The 24,545-nt window shown below is 31.7% G+C and overlaps 1 protein-coding gene across 2 annotated transcripts in view; it reads left to right on the forward strand.

The window, feature by feature from the left end:
- Positions 1 to 24,131, forward strand: part of LOC113378082 (sodium/potassium-transporting ATPase subunit alpha) — a 35,242-nt gene extending 11,111 nt beyond the window's left edge. Inside the window, exons 2-15 of one of the 2 annotated variants that reach the window (XM_026618594.1) lie at positions 4,995 to 5,018; positions 5,140 to 5,151; positions 8,917 to 8,994; positions 11,641 to 11,775; positions 11,835 to 12,005; positions 12,200 to 12,337; positions 12,810 to 14,153; positions 14,228 to 14,439; positions 14,515 to 14,698; positions 15,425 to 15,640; positions 16,742 to 16,836; positions 22,554 to 22,728; positions 22,933 to 23,165; positions 23,240 to 24,131. In XM_026618594.1, coding sequence (XP_026474379.1) covers positions 4,995 to 5,018; positions 5,140 to 5,151; positions 8,917 to 8,994; positions 11,641 to 11,775; positions 11,835 to 12,005; positions 12,200 to 12,337; positions 12,810 to 14,153; positions 14,228 to 14,439; positions 14,515 to 14,698; positions 15,425 to 15,640; positions 16,742 to 16,836; positions 22,554 to 22,728; positions 22,933 to 23,165; positions 23,240 to 23,360 — 3,138 coding nt within the window. In that variant the 3' untranslated portion in view covers positions 23,361 to 24,131. Of the gene's footprint in view, positions 1 to 4,994; positions 5,152 to 8,916; positions 8,995 to 11,640; positions 11,776 to 11,834; positions 12,006 to 12,199; positions 12,338 to 12,809; positions 14,154 to 14,227; positions 14,440 to 14,514; positions 14,699 to 15,424; positions 15,641 to 16,741; positions 16,837 to 22,553; positions 22,729 to 22,932; positions 23,166 to 23,239 lie in introns of both variants that reach the window. The other variant, XM_026618595.1, reaches the window with a different exon arrangement.
- The last annotated feature ends 414 nt before the right edge of the window (positions 24,132 to 24,545 follow it).

The raw sequence follows: 24,545 nt of genomic DNA on the forward strand, positions 1-24,545 counted from the left end.
TAAAAAAAACATTCGATTCGATTGAGGCAGGTCAAGCCGTTCCGAAGATACGGGGCAAAAAGTGCGAAAAATGGTAACTCAGTTTTTAAGAGAACGGAGCGTCCGATTTTGATAATTCAAAAAACATTTTACTTGTATTGACAAGATGAAGAATTGATCAAATTTTCATGAAGGCAGGTCCAGCGGTTTCGGAGATCTAGTAAAAAAAGTAAAAAAATTGCCATTTGGCGTTGAAAAATGATCATTAGACATATGCACATCAAATTATCAGATATTTTATAGAGATTTTAACAATAAGTATAAATTTTGTTTACATTCCCATGGGTTCCGTACCAATGTTCATCCGTTAGCCGGCGACGCGGCGCTTACGCGCTTTGACAGTTTGTCTCTATGCAATTAAAGCAGTACGATTGCTTTGAAAAAAAGTTTAGAATTTCCAAAATATGTCAAAATAAAGAAAACATCTTTTTTCAAAAAAAAAAAAAAATTAAAAAAGTAATTTTTGTCAAATTCATAGTTTCTCAAAAATCTAATTTTTTCAAAGTTATATTTTTTCAAAAATGTTAGTATTCTTAAAATAATAATAGTGTTTGGTATGGGAAGTTAGAGCAATTTGCCTTAAGACACGATGCCATGCGCCCCACTAGTTATTCATATATTTTAGTATTTGATCAATATATATTGGTATACAAGACTTCAAAATAACCTTTGTAGTTTCAGGAACCCCAAAAGTGCTACTCGCTTTACTTTTAAATTCATATTAAATGTAATTGTCACTTTATTTTTTAGTAAGTTATATCACGAGGCCATCCATAGTATACATTTTGTAAAACCGAGTATTTCTATGTCAACTTACAAATTCAAATTGAATTGATACAAATAATATATATAAAATATACAGTAACATCTTTGACTATAGTAATTTGAATAATATGAACTAATATTATAATATAAATATAAAAGATGTGAGCTTTTTTAATTTCAGTTTATTGAAGTTGAATGATTGAGTGATTGATGAATGAGATGAGTTGAATGATTATTCAAAAATAAATGCAAGATATAATTGTTTATCGATTATTGATTTTCTTGCGTACAAGATTGTAATTTTTGTTAGTTGCGGTTGTTAAATAATTCGTTATAAAATTGAACGTATAATTACTATGCAAGTAAAACTAAATTTATTTATTAATAAAATGAAAAAATCACGAACTTGTAATTTTTAGTGAACATTCAATCCAGCCAATGAAGGAGTTTCTATAACAATCTGAAGTATTGCCATATTTTATAAGCTTTTACTTTTTTTCTTTCGCCAAATAACTACATTAATAATGATATAATTGCCGTTATTAGTATTGATCTCTGGACAGCGTCAAAGTAATTTATCATTTTTTCGAAAAATGTTTCATTTTTAGAGGCGAAAAATTGAACCAGTGCTTGACATCTTCTCCATTTCTTAATTTTTTGCCCGTTTAAAATGTGATTCATTCTCAGTTATCACCGGGTCCAAAAAAAGTTCGATTTTGTTCTGAACAAGCAAAGGCCAGAATATGGCAGCTCGATCATCCAAATTTTTCTGACACTTTCATTTGGTACGCATCTTGAATACTTACACAAAAATCCTATCTGATCAATATATGGTCAGAAATGGTTTCTTGAGCTCAACCTTTCTTCTATCGACGATGTCGTCAGAAAAGAATCTTGCTTCAACATTACCTTAACAACATCGTCGTCGATCAAAGATGCTTTCCCGGAACTGAAATGTCGACCTGTTGTGAATTTTTTATACTATCTTTTGCATATCCTAGTCTCCAGTCATTGAGACTGTCGGTGAGAATCTCGGAATTCGAGATACCCAGCTGTAAGTCTGTAAATACTATATATTGACACCCTAAAAGTTGTCTCAAAACCTATATATGGTTTTACCCTACCATATGTAGGTTTTGAGACAACTTTTAGGGTGTCAATATACAGTATTTACAGACTTACAGCTGGGCATCTTGAATTCCGTGGTGAATTTACTATAATGACTGGACTATCCTATCAAAAACATCTCCACCAATCATTTTTAATAAATGTCTACATGATTCTGTAGCATTTCTTCGTTAAAATTCGTTTACAATTTAGTGCCGTAAATGAACTTAGTCAGTCTCCTCGATTATATTACCACTTAAAACTGGTATGTATTAATTGAGCTGTAAAAATCATGCCATAAACTTGGCGAAAATGACAATTTTGGACAGAACTTTCAGGTAGACCTAATAACATGATACTAAAACTATTAAGAAAATATGAAATCATAATTGACGCTTTTGCGTTCAATATCTTGCTGCATTTTTGTGACTAAACTTGATACAAATTGTGATCTAAATTACACAAATATTAGGATATAAAATTTTTCACTGAAGTTATAATGTACGCGTTGGTTGCCGAATTATCACATTTAACTTTAAATCTTCCTGCAAATATTTTCCATTGCTCGATTTATCTGCATCGTTTAATAGATAATAAAACGATTTATAGATATTATTACGATAATTACTGCTATGCACTCGCGTAATTTCAAGAGGTTGGAGATATTGTTCAAGATAAGAATAAATTTTATCTCTTCCTTTGCCTTGAAAATTGATACAAAGTTTTGATTCGGAAAATTAAATGTGTACTTACACTTTAGAACATTTTTCAATATTGATAAATTTTAATTGGTGATATCAATTTGTGATTGAATTAAATAATCATTACAAGTTTCTCAATATGAAATTGGGGTAGACAAGTGTAATGATCCAAGACCAGTTTGCGGTTAAATCAAATCGGTTTTTCTTAAACATATTTTATAGTCTGACTTGTCTTTAAGTCCTGGCAGGGTACATGTGTACATTATTAACTTCCCGTATGGTAATTATAGTAATGGTTTGCATTTCTCCACGTTTTGAAGGTTTTTGAACATTTTGGAATACAATGTGTTTTGTGTGTCCGCATTTTTTCGTTCACGTTTTCGGGCGCACGGATCAACCGATTTGAATGGTTTAAAAAACATTCGATTCCTATTGATATGAAGATGTGCTGATTAGTTTTTTTGCAAAGGCATGTTCAGCCGTTACGGAGATAAAGAGCGAAGAGTGCAGAAAATAGAAATTGAGTTTGAGAGAACGGAGCATCTGACCTGAATGATCTAAAAAAAACATTCAATTTGTAATGATTGGGAGAAGTGGTGATTAGTTTTTGGCAAAGGCAGGTCCAGCCATTTTGAAGATACCGAGTTAAATGTACAAAAAATGGCGCATTCTTCGACTTTTAGTTATATATGTTATAAGTTATATATCACATCAAATGTAATATAAATATAAATGACGGAATATTACAGGCTTTCTTATTGAGATTCCGATTGACTAGCCGAGAGGAAATATTAAATACGAATAATCCTTGCTCTAATTTTTAAATTTCATCTCGTAATATGAAATGATAGCACTGCGACGTTTTGGCAATACGCCCTTGTCTTAATTTATTTCAGTGTCACGCGTACGAACGCTAGTTAAGTAATCTCAAATATAAGATTTGCTTCTGACGGCATACGTTCTTTTAATCCAACGTAGTCATAGCTTTCAATATTGTAACTAATATCTTATATGCCAATTGATTCATAATTAGACATATTAAAAGTTGAAATCGAAATTTACATTATTGTTACATAAGAATATTTGACACGAGATATTAGTGGAGAAAATCGTATCTTCACTAAATATCGACTTGAAATAATTTAATTACAACTTCAGATTGTTACATTAAAATAGTCATTTGATTACATTAATTGAATCAAACACAAGCTATCATAGATGGTACCTCTGAGCCTTCTGAGTTAATTCGTTTCATAATCACGCTTGCATGTCTAATATCTTGTATCTCAAAGCAGTTTCTACCATATAAATACATTGAAATGCCATTGATTCGTTCCAGCGCAGTGTTTTTTTTTTTCATGATAAAAATAAATGAATCTCTATTGCTTCATAGCAAATAAGAATAACAAATAGCAAATAAAAAAATTACCAAATTAATCTAGTTTTTGCATTCAAAAAACTATCTATTGAGCATTATTCTTTTTAACTTACTATAGCATTGTATATCGAAAATGAGTTGAACATGTTTGTCAAAGAATTCTGATGCTCGACCAGTTGCATCTTTCTCTGGGTGATTTTTATACACAAACTTTTCAACTTTATCCCACATTGCATCAAATACACATTATTATATAGGAATTTTTTAATTTTAAAATAATTTACTTTAAATATTTGTATGATTAGTCCGGTCATTATAGTAAGTTCACTTCAGAATTCGAGATATCCAGCTGTAAGTCTGTAAATACTTGTATATTGACACTCTAAAATTCTCTCAAAACCTACATATGGTATTGATACCCTACCATATGTAGGTTTTGAGACCTGGGTATCTCTAATTTCGAGATTCTTGCCTAATTTAAGCTTAAATGACTGTACTATGATAGTTAAATGCCACTTCACATACGAAAATCCAACTTGTTTCATTCGCATCCCCATAATTTTACGTTTCGCTTGTTACTCGCCATATCTTGAACTTCGCTCGTATGACGAAGAAAATGAGCCGCTTCTTTGGAGGCTTCTATCTCGAAAATGTCGTATGACGAGTTGTACGAAAGTGTCGCATATATATATATATACATATATATATATATATACATACATATATATATATATATATATATATATATATATAATGTGCCTAATAGTAATTATATTCAAGTTATTAATTACTATATTCGCTGTTAGGCTAATAGTACTTTTAAATATATCCTTTGATTTATCTTTAAATAAGATTTGATTTTTAATTTTTTATATAATCGTAGTCGCCAATTGTACAAGCGAATTTCAATTGTTTAATTAAAGGTTATCGCAAAAAAAAATTCAAAACAATTTGTAAATTAATTCAAGTAAATTTCACAATCTAATAAAATCAATATTTTTCAGATGCAGGAGGACAAATGTGTGGAACATTTATTATAAGACAAGTTTAATTTTGATTATTCAAATTTGCACGTGTATTTAATCAAAATCCTTGACGTGTGAGTTGGGGTTCCATTGAAGTTAGTTTGTGAGTCAGCTATCCAGAAACATGGATGATAAGGTAAGAATATAATAAATATCTAACATTTTCCAATTAAAATTTTGCAAACTGATCTTTCTGTTTCAGCATCTTTTAAATATATATATAGCAACATATCTATATTATAGTTAGTCAATAATTATAATTCTTATTAAAAAATATGAATTTATAGATTGTCTCAGTTATTTCTAACTGTAAATCTATATTATATTAATTGAATATTAATGCGATGTATGTGTTATATAATAATTGCGTATGGTTATGCAAAAGATAATCAACTCTGACCCTGAAGAAGTAATATCGAACTAATTACAAGAAGTTTTACGGTGACACTTAACACTTCAACTACCAAAAAAGTACGAATATTATTTATATCCTTGTGTCCTGATTGTGATAAATACGTCTCTGAGCATGTGTTTATCATCCGACGCACAAAATTAACAGCCTAATTATCTTCGACTAACTGCCCATACCTGACTGACCGACTTTTAACCTACCTATGTAGATCTGACTGACTGACCAATTGGCTACTCATCCTATCTATCTTATTTATTTCCAACTGGCTGACTAGCAGTGATAGTTCTTTCATATAAATAGTAAAAAGTATCCAATAACCGAGTTGATTATGAATGAATGAGTGTATTGAATATGAATATTTCTATTCTATTAATTGATAATTTAAGCTTAAGCGATTTCTAATAGATGAAAAGGAAGCTCTCAAGGACTTCAACAACAACAAATCAGCCTTGATAATTATTTTCTTTATATGGTAATGATCTACTTGATGCCTTAGCGGGACATTCAATTAATAATTGTTGACAACGGTTTTCCAAATGGTTACTTTACGACTGCTGACTATTTTACACCGCGATTGCTTTTTCTGTTGGTTATGGTTAGCTGTGAACATTACTTAGAGAGCATTATTTTTTTCATTAATTTTCGCATTATATTATTTACAAGTGTCATTTGTCATTCCGGTTAATGGTTTTCTATTCATCGTTGCGTACTGTTCTGTGAATTCTATTAGCTTGTTTGTTCAATATATTCATTATGTGATTATGATCATTTAGTTATATACCAAGAATTATTTTAATAAGCCGAAAAACTATCTCGAGGATTGGCAGGTATGTCTCAAGTGCTTTGCACCTCGAAAAGCAGGGTTTAGCGTAGGCTGTCTGTTTTTTTTTGTCGTAACCCTTGCTTAAAATTACTAAATTACATTTAGTTAGAAGCAATTAATTTATAATTAATTAATTTTAATTAAATTGAGGTGTGAAAGAACAATTTTTAAACACAACTAAATCTAAACGATTTTCTGCGCCTGCAAATTCCACTTTACTTTTTTGTGTTCCGATATGAGTATTCCTGCCTAGTGAAAAATACTTTTATAATTTCGAATGTTCGACGAAATGAACAAATTAACTTTTTACCAATATTACTTAATACAAATATCACAATTTTTTATTGGTCTTGTGAGATGATCTTTAACCCTTTCGCTGTATAAAAAATACCGTTGTGCCTGTGCGTTCAGTGCGCTCTACTCAGTTGCACGCTGTTCCCGTACAGCGGCGACACTCCTGCGGAAAGCACTCCAGTAGCGAAAGGGTTAACCAGCGATTTCCAACCTGTGGGGCGCACCCCCTCAGGGGGGTCGCCTGGCTGTTTTAATGGGGCCACATACATCTCGGCAAGAATACTATTATCAAAAATAGCCCAACATTTTTGAAACGATATTAAAAATAAACAAAATTTATTAGTTTTTATGCATATTTTTACATAATATGGCATATTAATTTGTAGTCTGATAATGTCAGTTAAGTATTTAAATAGTTAAGCTGTTGAAAAAATTAAGAGGTGGCGCAACATTTTTTTTGTTAAAGCAGGGGGGCGATAAAGGTTGGAAACCACTGGGTTACGGGATAAAAATATTATTTTTGATAAAGTTTGATTTTAATACTTTCATAATAATCATATCGGAATATAAAATTACTAATTTTTTTTGGCAAATATTAGTAAATTTCTGCATGCATTTTCTTAATCCCACATAGATTTACACCCGTTTATACATAACATAAACGCAAGATTTTTTTTCCAATATGCGAGTGGATTTCATACAAATGCATAATATTATATATATATTCATACGAATTAGCATAAATGTATAAGTTATACACGTACATATACATGGCATATATAAAGTTCGATTATATACATCTTTAAGATTAGTGAACATGTACGTAAATATGTGTGTATATTTGTATGCATATTAGTGTGTGTGTGTGTTTATGTATATATGCGCCTACAAGTCGAACAAAATGTTCACGTTTCATATTCACAAGTTCCAACCCCGCCAGAGTCACGTTTTCTAAATTTTTTCACATTCGGTTAAATATTATAATTACAGTAGAACCTCGATTATCCGGACTAATTGCTGTCGATAGGCATCTGGATAAAAAAAAATCCGGATAATCCAAATTATGAAGAATAATGTTTTGTTTATCAAAAATAACAAATACATACATTAAATATCAACAAAATTCAATCCACTACTTGCCACAAACGATTCATCGCCGACTAATTTTTCATCTAAGTAGCATTTTTAGCGCTCGAAATATTTCCCAGAATAATTTAATTAACAATTTCGTAAATCAACCCATACTTTCAACACCGCTAGGACATTTTTCACCAAATGATGTCTTATGTGAAATAAAAAAGATGAAAAACAGATTTTTACCGGGTATGGACAAAATTACTCCAAAAATGATAAAAGAATTGCCTACAAAAGGTATTTTATATATAACAAATATTTTCAACGCCATCCTTCAATATAATTATTGGCCCACAGCGTGGAAGACTGCTGAAACTACCACTTTTTCACAGAGCAAAGGTCCAGATATCGGTTGTTCTCTTGATCGTTTTTGTAAAAACCAACAATAAAGAGCTTCTTCTAAGAGTTCATTTTTCGGTCTCTTCATCATTTTCCGATTTTCATTACCCTCTTCACTATCTAACTTGTGCAAGTGTGCGACAAAATAGAATCGGCATTCTTTTTAATATCGCCTATAGGATGTACCTACAACATACCTATCAGCTAACTTACGGCCGGTTTCGCCTTTTTTAATGATTCTATAATATTTATTTTATCTTTAAGGTATAACACCACCCTTTAAAAATGTATGTATACGTCAGAAAACACTAGTAAAATTGCAAACGAACTACATAAAGCGATAATGCCGCGCGGGGCAGCGAAACCGCGGCGCGGGCGGAATATGCAAGTTCCGACGCGATTATGTCCGGATAATCGCGAATCCGTATAACCGAGGTCCGGATAATCGAGGTCCGGATAATCGAGGTTCTACTGTATTATTAAATATACTACATAAATGTGATATATGATTCTACGGCACTCTAATGGGTTAAAATGGAATTTTAACTTTCTTATATTGGTCCCTAGAATCCGAAAATCATGTGCCTCAGCGGCTTTTAATTCGACCCGCCTTAATATATATATATATATATATATATATATATATATATCTGTGTGTGTGTCCGTTTGTGAATGTATGCGAATGTATGCATGTATGTGAACATGTTTGTGCTTATTCATTACAGTTTTTACACACATATATTTTTATGTATGAACACATACACGTAATATACAAAAAGGTATGTGTATGTTATTTGTTTTTTTTCAATCATTTTATTTTTAAGCATGTATTTTGTTTGTTTATTTTTTAATTTTGTTTTTCAGTGTGTTTTATTTTTCCCACATTTTTGTTATTTTAGCATGGGCGTTCCGATTCGTATCGCGTGGCTACAGTACCTACCATAGATGACAATTTGACAGCAGACGGTCAATACAAGGTAGAATTCTTAACATAACTTACGCACTAACACTCGGAAGCTAAAATTATTGATAAACCATTACTAACACTCTCAGCTGCGTAATGTACGACGTTTGTGGGAATTAACATTGCTTAAAGGTGTAAATTTATTTAATTAATCTTGGGGAACGAATAGTACTACTTCTGCATGATATAGGTGCCAAAATTAACAAATACGTGACTGTGACACGTGGAAAAGTATGTTACGTGTCCTGTTCTAATATCGCCAGAGAGAAGCGCGAGACTTTTCTCTCGCCTGCACCGCCGCCGTTATTCCTATTTTTAAAGATTTATCCGAAGTAATAAAGAGTGCGTGTCTAATAGCCATCGTATAAAAATCAATATTTCCGTGATTCTTAAAACGGATCACACTCGAAACATTATCGATCGTAGGCCACGAGTGCGCGCATGCGGTAACATATAATGGCGTCCGTTCGTTGTGCAGGCTAATTTACGAATTAACGAGACGACATTTAAATTGGCCACGAATAAGGTGAGCAGACCGGTTAAAGGGTCATCATTCATTACATGGCTTGCAATCAGAATCGTTTCTACGGGGCACCCCGATCCAGGGTCGAAATTCTTAATCGCCTCTGTACCGCTGCCTCTTTCACAATGCAAGCGTAGGCAGCAGGTTCTTTCAAAACAAATGGCTAAAATTATCTTTATTTTTAAATTTTATCTGAAAATGTAATTGTTTCTTTGTTGAAGACGTATTCATGTTAACGTTTCTTTTGATGCTCAATAGATACAGTACAAGTCATTACGTAACACGTGTAATTTATTGAAGAGACAAGACCTTAAGCAAGTTATTTTTGCAACACCAACGAAAGAATAATATGTATGTGCTTCGACATCACGAGTTATAGTACTATCACGAATTTGCTTAAAATGTACTATTACTCCAGAGACGAATAAATTCAATTCTATCAAAAAATTCACTTATTATTGCTTCAAGGAAGTGCTAATTTACTGTTACACATTTAATTAAAAATTGAGGAAGTGACTAGTAATTGTTATACTAGCACAAGGTTAGTTACTGTAGAGACAAGTTCACAATTTTATTTGTCCTACCTTAATCAATCCTAAACATTAACCATAAATTGGAATTGTTGCAGTTTTTTTTTTTAGTTTTTATGCATTTACAGATCAAAACTTTAAGCAATGTTTTAGTCAAATTCATTAGTTCGTAAACTGACGCTTGTCAAGAGTTTGCTGTTAAGCTCCGAGAAATCATCTACTATGCGATCATTATGAGCAATGATGATTAATGTGTATTTTGCAAATATTAGACAATAAATATCAGTAATAAAGGGCTAAATTATAATTGTAGAATATAATCCTTTATGTATTAGTCTTATTTATATAACTGTATTTCCTAAATACTAAAATATTTAAAGCTCTTTCGTCCGATGCGATACATTTGGTTGTTAATTATTAATAATTTTATTGCAAGCAAAATCAGTTGACTGCATCATACGAAAGAACCTTAAAGTTCAAATTAACTCTTTGGCACGAGGGCCGCATATGCATTTAACGCAAATTATCAAATTGACCGAATTCGAATATGCGTTTGGCGGAGACAGTTGCTAGAGCTAAAAAACGCATGGATGTCTCATCTTAAATACATGTCGATGAACGAGGGTAATAAACAGGAATAAGCAAACATTTTATGTATTCCGTAGAAAATCTGTGTGTATACATATATGTCCAGAATTCGAGTTGGCTACGAACGAAAATTGCTGTCGTTAAGTAGAAATTGGCGCTGGCAATTCTCGGTTCACTTTGAACCGTCCCGTCCCAAAGAGTTAAATCAGAGTACTATTCAAGTATTTTATGTCAATTCTTTGTAAATATTGATGTAAGAATAATTTTGTATACTCCTGTAAAAAAAATCTGTATTTAGGTATATGTAGCTCAAATAAATTTGTGCTTTTTATTCAAAGTATTTAGAATAATAATTTGAAAACTTTTGTGTATATCATACTTTTATACTAACACCGAGCAGTGATTCTTTTTTGTTTACTCATCTAATAATTCGAAACTTTCATATGTTTTAATACTGGAAATTTGTTAAAACACGATGTAGTTTTAAGAATTACTGGTCTATATTTGTAATTTGTCACAGGGTGAAATTACTTGTAGATTTTTTAAAATTGGATTTTATATTCCCTGTTTGTACGACACGGATTAACATCTAGCTTTTTTGATCGTCTGATCGGTATTTGGTAATAAAAACTTCAGTTATAATAAATAATATAGCATGTTATATTCTGTACATTATTAATTACTTCTAAAAATGTTTCGGGTATATTTAAAAATATGCAATACTCATTAGTTAGATTGCGAAGATTACTGCACATCCAGCTTATATACTTATCTTTGATTTAAATCATCTTCCTTGTCAATTTTACATCAACTTTGCTCAAAGTTGACTATATGAATATTGCATATATAACTTTCATCTAAAATTATCTAACCTAATGTATTATTTATGATATTTGTAAAGCATATATATTTGTAATGTTAATGTAAATTTGTATTTATAATGTATATTATTAATTATATATGACTAATATTACAAATACAATTCAAGGATTTTTAATACATTTGATTTTTTTCACAGTCGCGACGTAAAACGCCAACGAAAAAGCAAAGGAAGGAAGGAGAGCTTGATGACTTGAAACAAGAATTAGATATCGATTTTCACAAAGTATCACCCGAAGAATTATATCAACGATTTAATACTCACCCCGAAAATGTAGGTTCAAGTTTGTTGTATAATTCGATTGTTTTTTCTAACGCTCGTGGCAATTTTAGGGTCTTAGTCACGCCAAGGCGAAAGAAAACTTAGAAAGAGATGGACCGAATGCTTTGACCCCGCCGAAACAAACACCAGAATGGGTCAAATTTTGCAAGAACTTGTTTGGAGGATTCGCCTTGTTGTTGTGGATCGGTGCCATTTTATGTTTTGTCGCATACTCCATCCAAGTTAGTATCATGCTAATTAAATTAATTACTTTGCTCTGGTACTGAGAAGTTTTACTCACTGAGTGGTATCTCTCTTCTTACCTTTATATATTAGTACCTGTATATAATTTTTAAATTTATACTACTTTTGAGAATCACTGCTTTAGATAGATAATTATTAATTATGTAATTTACTTGTTCAATTTTTTTAACAGGCTAGTACTGTGGAAGAACCAGCAGATGATAATTTGTATCTTGGTATTGTATTGGCGGCTGTAGTTATAGTTACTGGTATATTTTCGTATTACCAAGAATCCAAGAGTTCCAAAATTATGGAAAGTTTCAAAAACATGGTAAGCTGAAGATTTGATAATGTGATTTTTTATATTTAATACCGATTGAAAATTATTTAAGTCCTGCATTACAGAAGAACCTGTAAAACATCAATAATATTTTCTATAATATGCAAATATGGTATATAGTGTGACGTGACAGCTTCTCTTTAACTAGTGTGAACCGCATTGTTTTGGTTGAAATCATGTCAACAGCGGATCAAACCGCTTCTAATTGGTTCAAACTGACGAACCGGTTTGAGCGTATTTTATGGTACCTTGTTGAGCTTACGATACGCTTCTCAGGTTTCATTTCGCTCTAATACCCCGGTTTCGTTTCGAAAAGTTAAACATAGATTCTTTTAATCAAAACTAAAAACCTATTTTTTTTACTGATATGCAGTCGATTACACTTAAACATTCGCCGAAATGTAGCTTGAATTGAATCAATAATTTCGGTAAATACGATTCTATGTCTTGTCTTCTAAAACAGGTTCCACAGTTTGCAACAGTATTACGTGAAGGTGAAAAGTTAACCTTACGAGCGGAAGATTTAGTACTCGGAGATGTCGTAGAAGTGAAATTCGGCGACAGGATACCTGCAGATATCCGTATTATTGAAAGCCGAGGATTCAAGGTAGACAACTCTTCCTTGACTGGTGAATCAGAACCTCAATCTCGAGGTCCCGAGTTTACAAATGAAAATCCTTTAGAAACGAAGAACTTGGCGTTCTTCTCTACTAACGCCGTCGAAGGTACTGCCAAAGGTGTCGTTATCAGCTGTGGAGACAACACTGTCATGGGTCGTATTGCCGGCTTGGCTTCAGGCTTGGACACTGGGGAGACTCCAATCGCTAAAGAAATTCATCACTTCATTCATCTCATCACTGGAGTCGCTGTATTTTTAGGTGTAACATTCTTTGTTATTGCAATTATTTTGAACTACCATTGGTTAGACGCTGTCATCTTCTTGATTGGTATCATCGTCGCTAATGTCCCTGAAGGTTTATTGGCTACTGTAACCGTATGTCTAACCCTTACTGCTAAGCGTATGGCATCCAAGAATTGTCTTGTCAAGAATCTTGAAGCTGTAGAAACTCTTGGTTCTACCTCAACTATCTGCTCAGACAAAACTGGCACACTGACCCAGAACAGAATGACTGTAGCCCACATGTGGTTTGACAACCAGATTATTGAAGCCGACACCACTGAAGATCAATCTGGAGTCGTATATGACAGAACCAGCCCTGGTTTCAAAGCTTTGGCGCGCATTGCAACTTTGTGCAACAGAGCAGAATTCAAAGGAGGTCAGGAAGGTGTACCCATCTTGAAAAAAGAAGTCAGTGGTGATGCATCTGAAGCTGCTCTTCTCAAATGTATGGAACTGGCTTTAGGAGATGTTATGTCTATTCGAAAACGAAATAAGAAAGTCTGTGAAATTCCATTTAACTCCACAAACAAATACCAGGTTTCCATTCACGAAACTGAAGATGCGTCAGACCCCCGTCATGTAATGGTTATGAAAGGAGCTCCTGAAAGAATCTTAGAAAAATGTTCCACCATCTTCATTGGAGGAAAGGAAAAACTACTGGACGAAGAGATGAAAGAAGCTTTCAATAATGCATATCTGGAATTGGGCGGTCTTGGAGAGCGTGTATTGGGCTTTTGTGATCTCATGTTGCCTACAGACAAATTCCCCTTAGGTTTCAAATTCGACAGCGATGATCCCAACTTCCCAATTGAAAACCTTAGATTTGTTGGACTCATGTCTATGATTGATCCTCCTAGAGCTGCCGTACCTGACGCTGTTGCCAAGTGCCGATCTGCTGGTATCAAGGTGACCATTCCTTTTTTTTTTGATAGTGCTCACAAATGTTTGTTCTGTCACCGATGATATTATTGTACTTGTAGGTTATCATGGTTACAGGAGATCATCCAATCACTGCAAAAGCCATTGCTAAATCAGTGGGTATCATCTCAGAGGGTAATGAAACTGTAGAAGATATCGCGCAAAGATTGAATATTCCTGTATCAGAGGTAAATCCACGAGAAGCCAAGGCAGCTGTTGTACATGGAACTGAGCTTAGGGAACTCAACTCTGATCAGCTCGATGAAATTCTTAGGTAAGATTTAAAAAAAGTCAATTTTCTTCATTTGATAGGATTTAAATGTAGCAAAACTGAAACTTCTTTGTTTAGGTATCACACTGAAATTGTATTTGCTCGGACATCTCCTCAACAAAAGCTGATTATTGTTGAAGGATGCCAACGTATGGGTGCTATTGTCGCCGTAACTGGTGATGGTGTGAATGACTCACCTGCTTTGAAAAAGGCTGATATTGGTGTTGCCATGGGTATTGCCGGATCTGATGTATCAAAACAGGTCAGTTCTATTAAAACATAATCTTTTTAATAAATATTAGATTTAAATCATTATATATTTAACCACTTAAGCATCCTGAACGAGACCTTCTCGCGCCGAAAGTGTTCCGATTTGCTCTCGCCTGAGCCGAGCCACAAGCAAATATTCGGTTTTCTCGCCTCTTTATTTACATACACAAGCGATAATTTTTAGCTCTTTTGTATTTCATATATATCTATGCATGTGAGCATAACAATGCTTTTTATAGACTATAGAAATATCGAGTTTATAGTCTATAGAAATAATATAGATTATTATTTCATAGAGCTTAAAAGTTTGAACTTTTAAGTGGATAATTATTATATAATTGTTCAAAAGTGCGATTTGGTGATTTTTGCGATCTGATGTATTTTTGCTTTTCCGTGAATAGTTGTTTTTTTAAAATAAAAAATGAAAATATTTTTTTTTTTAAGTTTCTTTTTAAATTCTTGTTTGACTTTATTTTATTTCTACCCTATTCATATATCAATTAAAAACAAAAAAAAAAACAAAAAAAAACTACTTATACAATATATATACAATAGCTAATAATGTAAATTATTAACTCGGTTTAATGAAAATGACATTGTACGATTATTAAATGGCACATTGTCATTTGTAACTTTATATATTATATGGGTATTTCCAATACCTATATTCCATACAATTTACTAAATCCTTAATATCAGTCCTCTTATTTTTGTTCAGGCTGCTGACATGATTTTATTAGATGACAACTTTGCATCTATTGTCACTGGTGTGGAAGAGGGTCGTTTGATATTCGACAATCTGAAGAAATCTATTGCTTACACATTGACTTCAAATATCCCAGAAATTTCACCATTCTTGGCATTCATCTTATGTGATATCCCGCTACCTTTGGGAACTGTAACAATCTTGTGCATTGACTTGGGAACTGACATGGTGAGTTTTACTTTTGAACATACTAGAATAAGTTATAATATTATTGAAAAGAATAGAACAGAACAAATTGATTAAATTTCTGGCAAGTTAGGTTTTTTATATATCAAAGAGTTTCGAAATGTTTTATTGATGAGATGATCAGGTTGTTTTTAACCCATAAACTGGCGGATTTCATCTAGGTGCCCGCTATCTCGTTGGCTTACGAAGAATCCGAATCCGATATTATGAAGCGCAGACCCCGCAATCCCTACAGCGACAAACTTGTAAATGAGAGGTGCTCCTATATTAAAATCGCATTATCTTTATTAATATTTCTTAATTTATCACTACTAGTACTTATTTCTTATATATATATTTTTTTTATAATGCTGGTTTGTATCACTGTGTGGTTCTATCTAGTGTATGGTTTATTTCTGCCATTCTCATGTTTTTTGCAAAGTTTATGAAATAGTACTTTAGAATGAACGAATTTTTAGCGTTTTTATGTAGATAGTTCTATATAGATTTTCAATTCTCGGAATGTCTAATTTTTTTCTTCGTTGTTACCAACATTACTGTATCTAGCTGTAGCTGAAAAGATAAGTTTGTTTAGTACAACTTGTGGATAATGCAGAATATTATTTTTTATATGAATTTCTCTCATACTGCAATATAGCTTCATTTTACTATGAACCTTCACTTACAACAAACGGCTATATCAATGAAATCAACAAGCGATACTTTAAAATGATAATGCATGTCAGACTTCTACATATGGCTAAGCAATTTTGACTCTTCACAAGCACAAATATTAAAATCTCAACACGATTCTATGCACATTCAGTATATATTCATACCGAGCCCAGATAACTATAAATAAAACAAATTAGATCTCGAGAATTATGAATAGTTGCAGGGTTTGTGAATAACGTAATGCATACAATTACAGCAAATGTAATGTATGTATGGATCAATAAATTAGTGCTATATGATTCCCCATTACATTACCATCAAAAAAGGTATGTTATTTGAATCCATTATACAATTTGTGTGAATGCGTGATGATTGTCATTCCTCTATGCATATATAAATTATATTTGTCAAATAACAATTTGTAAATAGGTGCCTGCCATCTCATTGGCCTACGAACATGCTGAAGCTGATATCATGAAGAGGCCGCCTAGAGATCCAGTCAATGACAAACTTGTAAATTCCAGGTGTGAACTAGTCCAGTCGAATTGATATTAATAACAAATTAATAAGACTATATTATTGTGATTTGAGTGCGCACATTTACTGCCTTCTACTAATCATAACTTTCTACTGCTTGATTTTAATGCTTAACATAATTATGAACAGGTGATGGAGCTCGAGGTGGAGGCAATAGAATAATGAATATGCATTTTTGCATATGATTGTTATATTTGGTGACATATATCCAATGTTTGAACTTTTATGATGATAATTATTTGACTTGAATTGTATTTGAACGCAATATTTTGACATTTGCATCACACATAAACAACAAACTGAATACGCAACACCACAAGAAACAGTTCTGATTATTTCTGCCCAATTTAAGTTATTCATCGTTATTTCCATTACTCATTTCATTGAATAACATTTTCATTATCGACAAAATCATTTATCATTGAGATTACGATTTTAGACCAATTATATATAAAGCAAATATGGTTGGAACTCTATATGCATTCCATGTTTTGCAGAATAGTTCTAATGAAAGGCGATCCGAATGTTCAATCATGTTCATTCTTCTATATTAGACTTGTCAAAGGAAAATTGTTATGATAATACACAGAATAATTATTCTATGAAGTGATAATTCATATCCTGTCTATTTTCTCGGACAATTCTAATATATATGATGAATTTGACGCATGTTTTTTATAATAAACGTAATTATATCAAATATTGGTGTGAAATTAATTGTTTCTGTTCGCCAATGTCATGAATTCACAAAAAGGTGCCAGCCATCTCATTGGCTTACGAGGAAGCCGAATCTGATATTATGAAGCGCCAGCCCAGAAATCCATTCACAGACAAGCTGGTTAACGAGAGGTAACAGTCCTCTATGTCGACGGTGTCAAGTGTTAATCGTTCAAACTTAAAATGATTTAAAATGAGAATTTCTTACAATTGATTAATTTTCGGTATTAAACATTTGCTAAATGCTAAATGCATGTAAATGTCATATCTGAACTCTCAACAACTACTACTGTCAACGGGTTTTTCTTCAACATCTTGTCTCGATTTCGATCTTCTTGATTTTGCTGGCCTTTCAATTTTCATCACAACTTGCATTCTTCATTTCATCACGTTGTACTAATTTTTTCTATTCAAGCATGATTTCTTCAATCATCTCAGTGAACAGCATAATTGTTATTCGATGTATATCTGTGTATTTTCAATATTGTGTAACTGTATTGCTATAGTTGTCATCTTTATCACTTTTTTGTTCAAAAGTATTAATGTTACTTTACAGACTCTCACAATATAAATTTTTATTTAGTATCGTTTTAAAGCGTTCTACATAGGATTTTTTTCTTAATATTCTATTTTTACAATTGATGTTTGTTGATCCCAACAATAACACTTTTAGAAACCAAACAGATTAATGAACAAAATTTTGACTAAAAAGATGGCAATTATGGAAATTTTCCATGAATGTGAGAAAAAATGCCAAATTGTGATATTGATATTGATCATTCCGTTAATGTTTCACATCGTTATTCATTATCAACTTGTAATGATGAAACAGAATTTGGTATGCTCAATATCAAATATTTATCAAAATAATTGTCTTAATTTCGTGATTGGATATTAGTATGAATTGGAAATATTTGTTTCTGTATACTACTTAATTTGCTGTGTAGACTAAGGTAAGTGTTGATCAATAAAGGGGGGCAGAATACGATCTGTTCAATAGTCGATTGAAACATTACAGAACCTCGTTTCATGTAAAATCATATTTTATCATGCATTTCACATCTAAATTCTATTTTGACTCCTTAATGTACCTGTGCAATGTTTATTTTCTTCCTAATTGCCCACATACATTCAGACATCCACACACTACCTTGATATACTCACAAATATTACTACTTCTACTTAAATCAACTACACTATAGATATTTAAAGTTGCAAATTCTTTGTTCGTATTAATTTGATAATTTTCATGATTAGTAAACTTTATTATTCTTCATTACTGTTTGAATTGCAGATTCATCTATTAGCTGAAAATATTGGAATAGTTCTGGATTTTTGTAGAATTCATTTAGTTCTTATAAACTAAAATCTTTCATTAATTTTTGTTTGCAATTTTTGTTTTCAGCAGTAGTAATACTGCTTTGAAAATCGCGGGTGGCTCGCGTTCTGCACAACGATTTTGTCGCAATGATTGCGTCTTTTAATATTATTGTGTACCATATTTGGTTTTGAAAGCATGACAAAGATTTATACAGGAATAACCATGTTTTCCAAAATCGTTTAATAATATCGAGACGCTTTTGTTCTGATAGAAAACTCGTTGTGTATTGCGCGATCCTTGGCCATCTTGACTTCTTGCCAAACTCGATACTCTTCAATCAAGTTTGGTGAGATGTGCGCGGGAGCTAATTACATTAAACAGTAGTGTGGTATATTTAATGCAATTGAGATTTTTGCTTATTTTTTTTTATTGACTAACATCTATTCTGTTGTTTGCACCCTCTCTTCGACAAAGGTGCCTGCTATTTCTCTGGCTTATGAAGCTCCTGAAAGTGACATTATGAAAAGGCAGCCTCGCGACCCGTACAGGGATAACTTGGTCAATAGAAGGTCAGATCCTGCACAGCCCCCAGTAAAACACAAAAAAAATAAACACGCCCGAGTCCATATTTCGATGGTTGATTATCTTTGTGTAGCTGGCACTATATTTGTAAAGCCGAATGATCAATTTTTTTTGTTGGTTCTCACATCTTAAATAATTTTCATCTAACATGACGAGCCCCAAGCCTGTGTACACTTTCAGAATCGCTAAAAAAATAACAGGTTGAGAATTTACCATATTTGCTGTGATTTGTTATTGAGTTAATTTTTTTATATATTTGAAACCACACACATACATATTACACATAATACATATATATTAGGACATTTTAGAATTTCCTTGCTCCCAGGGGCTCAAATGCTTCCAAATTGATAAATAATCCTCTACAAGATTTAGCTCTTAATATTGTTTTTTAGATAGTGCGCAATTCAATCAAAGTTTTGTAATAGCATGGAAAATTTTTCGAAAATTTTAAACATGTTTTTTAGATATAACTTAGCGAACAAATGAATGAGTTTTATTCAAAATTTGACGCTCTACAAAACAAATTATAAAAAACTTGTTTTATAGGGCGTCGAATTTTCAATAAAAGATGACACGAATTGTCACTTCTAATTCATTTGTCGCTAAGTTATACATAATTTTCCATGCTATTTTCATACGAAGCTTTAATTGAATTGCGCACTATCTAAAAATTAATATTAGGAGCTAAAACTTTTAGAGAATATTTATCAATTTGGAAACATTTAAATCCCTGGGAGCAATAAAATTCGAAAATATCAATATTAAGGTCCACCCTAATATATATACATATATATATATATATATAATGCGGGTGTATGAGTATCTGTATATGTAACTGTGTTGGTGCATGCATGTATGTAACATTTGCATCGGTTAAAATAACACTTAAAATTTTACTAAAATTTTTACATCGCCAAGTATTGCGATTGCTAGAATTCCTGAATAAACAATACAAAAAGCGTTAATAAAACCTATGGTTTGTTTTAAGAGTTTGAAGAGTTTCAAGAAAAATACTTACTTGATATAATGATAATTACATTTTAGTAATATAATTTTCGAACAAACTTAACATGCAGAAAATTGTATTTGCGTTATGCGAATTTTACTCAATCTACCAGCTTAACATGGTTCAAGTTTTTTTTTTTTTTTTTTTTTTTTAAACACTAGCGCATTCTGAAAATGTTGTATAAAGGCTTGGGGTTTAATGAATATTTTTATAGATTTTAACTGGATTATCATGCGAATTTGAACGATAGTTTTAATCGGTTATTTCATTGTTTTCATTAATGTTTTTCTAATATTAATGAGAAGTGTCAATGATTACTGAAAAAATACTTGTTACTGATACAATGACTCAAATAGAGTGGTTTTAGATTTAAATACAAAGAAAATCTATTTGAAATGCATTGATGCTTCTCATTACACTTCATCGGAAAATTGTCAAATGACAGTGAGATACTCATGCCAAGTTTTTTCACAGACGCGTTCGTCTTTCATGTAAATAGTATCATGTTGATGTTTTTTCTTTATTGTGAGTTATACAAACATGGTTGACTCTTTTGATTTCATGATTTTTGGTGACCAGTGATATAATGAATTATTGTGGCAAATCATTATTTTACATCATAAAAACAGTGATGTTTGTTCTATGTAAATAAAATAAACACAAAAAAACACAGTGTACTCGTCTGCGCATATATTATGATTAGAACGATTTTTTGGACTTTTCGTATAGCTCTAATATTTATAGCATACTTGTTTTTAGATAATTTACTAATTTCGTAGAATCAAACTTTTACAAATATTGAATGTCTATGAAAGAATGCAATTCTAATTATATTTTTAAGGATCTCTAAAATTTTCGTAGACGAGTAAACTTCAAAGCATTCACTGGGTTGAAATTTGTCACTCTAATGCAATATTCGTCACCAATCCTTAATCCCCAAATAACTGGCGTGTAGAAGATACTTAGAATTTTCAATTTAATTTTAATAACGATTAGTCATTGTTAGTTAACGATTAGATTTTTTTTTGCATTTGTTAGGGAACTGTGTTGATTTTATTTATTTGCACATAATACAGTAGCCACATTTAGTTGACGTGTTAATCTGTAGTTACTTTCCTCCCAGTTCGGTTTGCAAATTGTATCATTTAATACAATTCTAAATTTGCAACGTTTTAGAAACACAACACAAGGTGACACTCGGAGGAGAAAAATGCATTTATTAATGCATTTATGATTTACCATTTACCATTTTCAAAATTAAATTTATTGTGTTTTTTAAGTTCCTATCCTGAACGAAACTCCTGCCTCTGCTCCGATGTTGACTATTTAAGTCTGATTGTTTTTTTTTTTTGTCCAAATAGATAGTGGGAAATTTAACTATTTGATGCTTTTTTCTTTCATTTTTTTAGTAAAGCTGACATGTTGAGATTCAAGGTAAGATGTAAAATTTGAACATATTTGTGTTCAAATTATTTTATCTTTTATGATTTATTGGAGACATTTTGTATACATAAACGATTGTGATTGGACGCTTCGGTCAGCATCGAAACCAAATTTTTTAAATAACTTTTTAAAACTATAAAATTGCTCAATTTAAGTCAAATTTTTCAGTCAATATGTTATGGATAGTGTTTAATTACCCGTCGTTTAATATTGGTTTTATGTGTTACTGGGATCCTTGGTGAAGGTACTTTTAACAATATGTAACTATATATAAAAAAAAGGTTTAGTACATAATGGTTTCAAAAAAAACGTGAGTACATTTATTTATTGTGCATGCTGCTATGTATATATGTTGTATTTGGTATGTGTAATAATACTTTTTAATTTGTGCTTGTGCTTACAATATTTGAATATGAAAAAATCGGCACTGTTCTGGGGGATCCATGATTTGTAAGGGTTTATTTACTTTTTCACTATCACGAATTAAACCGATTTATCGCATTTCAAGAATAACTAAATTTTATTGCATCTGTGCAAAATCACGCTTACGTAAAATTGGATCTTCTAGGACTTTTTTCTTCTTTTTTTTTTCCTATGGAATCATTTGTTTTACTGTAATTACTAATTCACAGACTTATCTCTATGGCTTATGGGCAAATCGGAATGATTCAAGCAGCTGCTGGATTCTTTGTATACTTTGTAATCATGGCTGAAAATGGATTCTTACCCATGAAATTGTTTGGAATTAGAAAACAATGGGACTCGAAAGCTGTCAATGATCTAACAGATTCTTATGGACAAGAATGGGTAAGTTTGTCTTTAATAGATTTAGCTTGATTTTTTTTTCCATTCATGGCCAACAGTTCATATAACTTCATATCTTCTATTTTTTTTTTATCCGGTTTGAATACATTCTTCATTCAACTACCTTATTCATTCAGCTGAAAAATCTTCAAACAATATTAAATGAGATAGGTTTTAGAATTTGAATAATCAATTACATTATTATAGACATACAGAGATCGCAAGACTCTTGAATATACCTGCCACACTGCCTTCTTCGTCTCTATTGTCGTTGTACAATGGGCTGATTTGATTGTCTGCAAAACGCGCCGTAATTCCTTGTTACACCAGGGAATGAGAAATTGGGCTCTCAACTTTGGTCTAGTTTTTGAAACTGCCTTAGCAGCATTCCTGTCATACACACCAGGAATGGACAAGGGACTGAGGATGTTCCCACTGAAGTATGTATTGTGTGAATGGTGCAGATGAGGTAATAATAAATAGAGCAGCGCACTGAGTAATATCTTTTCTCCAGGTTTGTTTGGTGGCTGCCTGCTCTGCCATTCATGATTTCCATCTTCATCTATGATGAGACTAGAAGATTTTACCTACGTCGCAACCCTGGTGGTTGGTTAGAACAAGAAACATATTATTAAGAAAAATGTTGCATATAGAATATATAAAATTTTTAAATTAGTCTCATTGAGCAGTAATATGATAGCAACCAATTTAACATTGAAATATTGTTAATTGTTGTTCAATCATACCAATTTATGGTTGCTATTATTTTAAAAAAATTGTTCTGTTAATAAATTAAGATTGTTTTTGATTTAAGACATGTTTTGGCGTTTAAAACCCATATTTCAGAAATGTCATTGCAAATCTTGATGATAAAAAGGCAGGTAGTAACGATAACATTTTTGGGTTTTTATTTTATTTTGAGTTACAACTACCTTTATACCTGATTTGTAGAGCAGAAAAAATGAGCAAAAAGTTCAATGTATTATTGATCACATAAGGCAATAATACAAATTTTTCCAATTAAATGCAACGCATTAGTAAATTCATTGAAATGCAATTCCTAATGCATTGCATGTAAATAGACAACTCACTGCTACAAACAGTGCATTAAATTCTGTTTTAGGCATTAGTTTTTGAAATCCATTTTCATTTTAGATCATTTTTGCTATGTGCAGTATTCGGTCCTTAGGATCTAAGGTAAAAATTTAATATAGATATAAAGTCACTGTAAGAATGTCATTTCTGAACTTTTACTAGACCATGTAGAATATAACGAGTTCATGCTTTTGAAGATGTGAAATCTTAATTATGTTTAAATTTATTTTCTTCTTTTTCTCTTTTTTTTTAAAAAAAAAAGAATCTTCAATAAAAAAAAAAAGAATCTTCAATAAAAAAAAAAATGTCGATAGTCATAAAAGGCATAGTTCATAGATTAGATGTGAATGGAATACTATTTCTAAAAAGCCAAGGGCAATGGTCCTCAAGTAGATTTTAAAATATGCAGAAAAGTGCAGAGTCAAAGCCATGTTACAGCAAGGGATCATACATCATAGTTTTATTGTTATCTGTAAATATTATTGCGCAACTTTTATTTTGTCTCTTCATTTAATGTTGTAATGTAATCATACTTCACAAATGTGTACTGATAAACAACCTTCATCAGTAATTTGTTAAAATTCAAGATCCACTTCGATTTCTTTGGAATATATCAATTTGAAAAACATTTGGTTTGTTGCAAATGGTTAAAATAAAGTGAAAATGAGAGCTGTAAATTGTGTTTTATTAATATTACTTTTATCATTAGAAATTTATTTCATAGC

Source organism: Ctenocephalides felis, unplaced genomic scaffold (assembly GCF_003426905.1).
Source record: "Ctenocephalides felis isolate EL2017-DRISC unplaced genomic scaffold, ASM342690v1 CF-g0.4_SCAFFOLD_01886, whole genome shotgun sequence".
Classification (NCBI taxonomy): domain Eukaryota; kingdom Metazoa; phylum Arthropoda; class Insecta; order Siphonaptera; family Pulicidae; genus Ctenocephalides; species Ctenocephalides felis.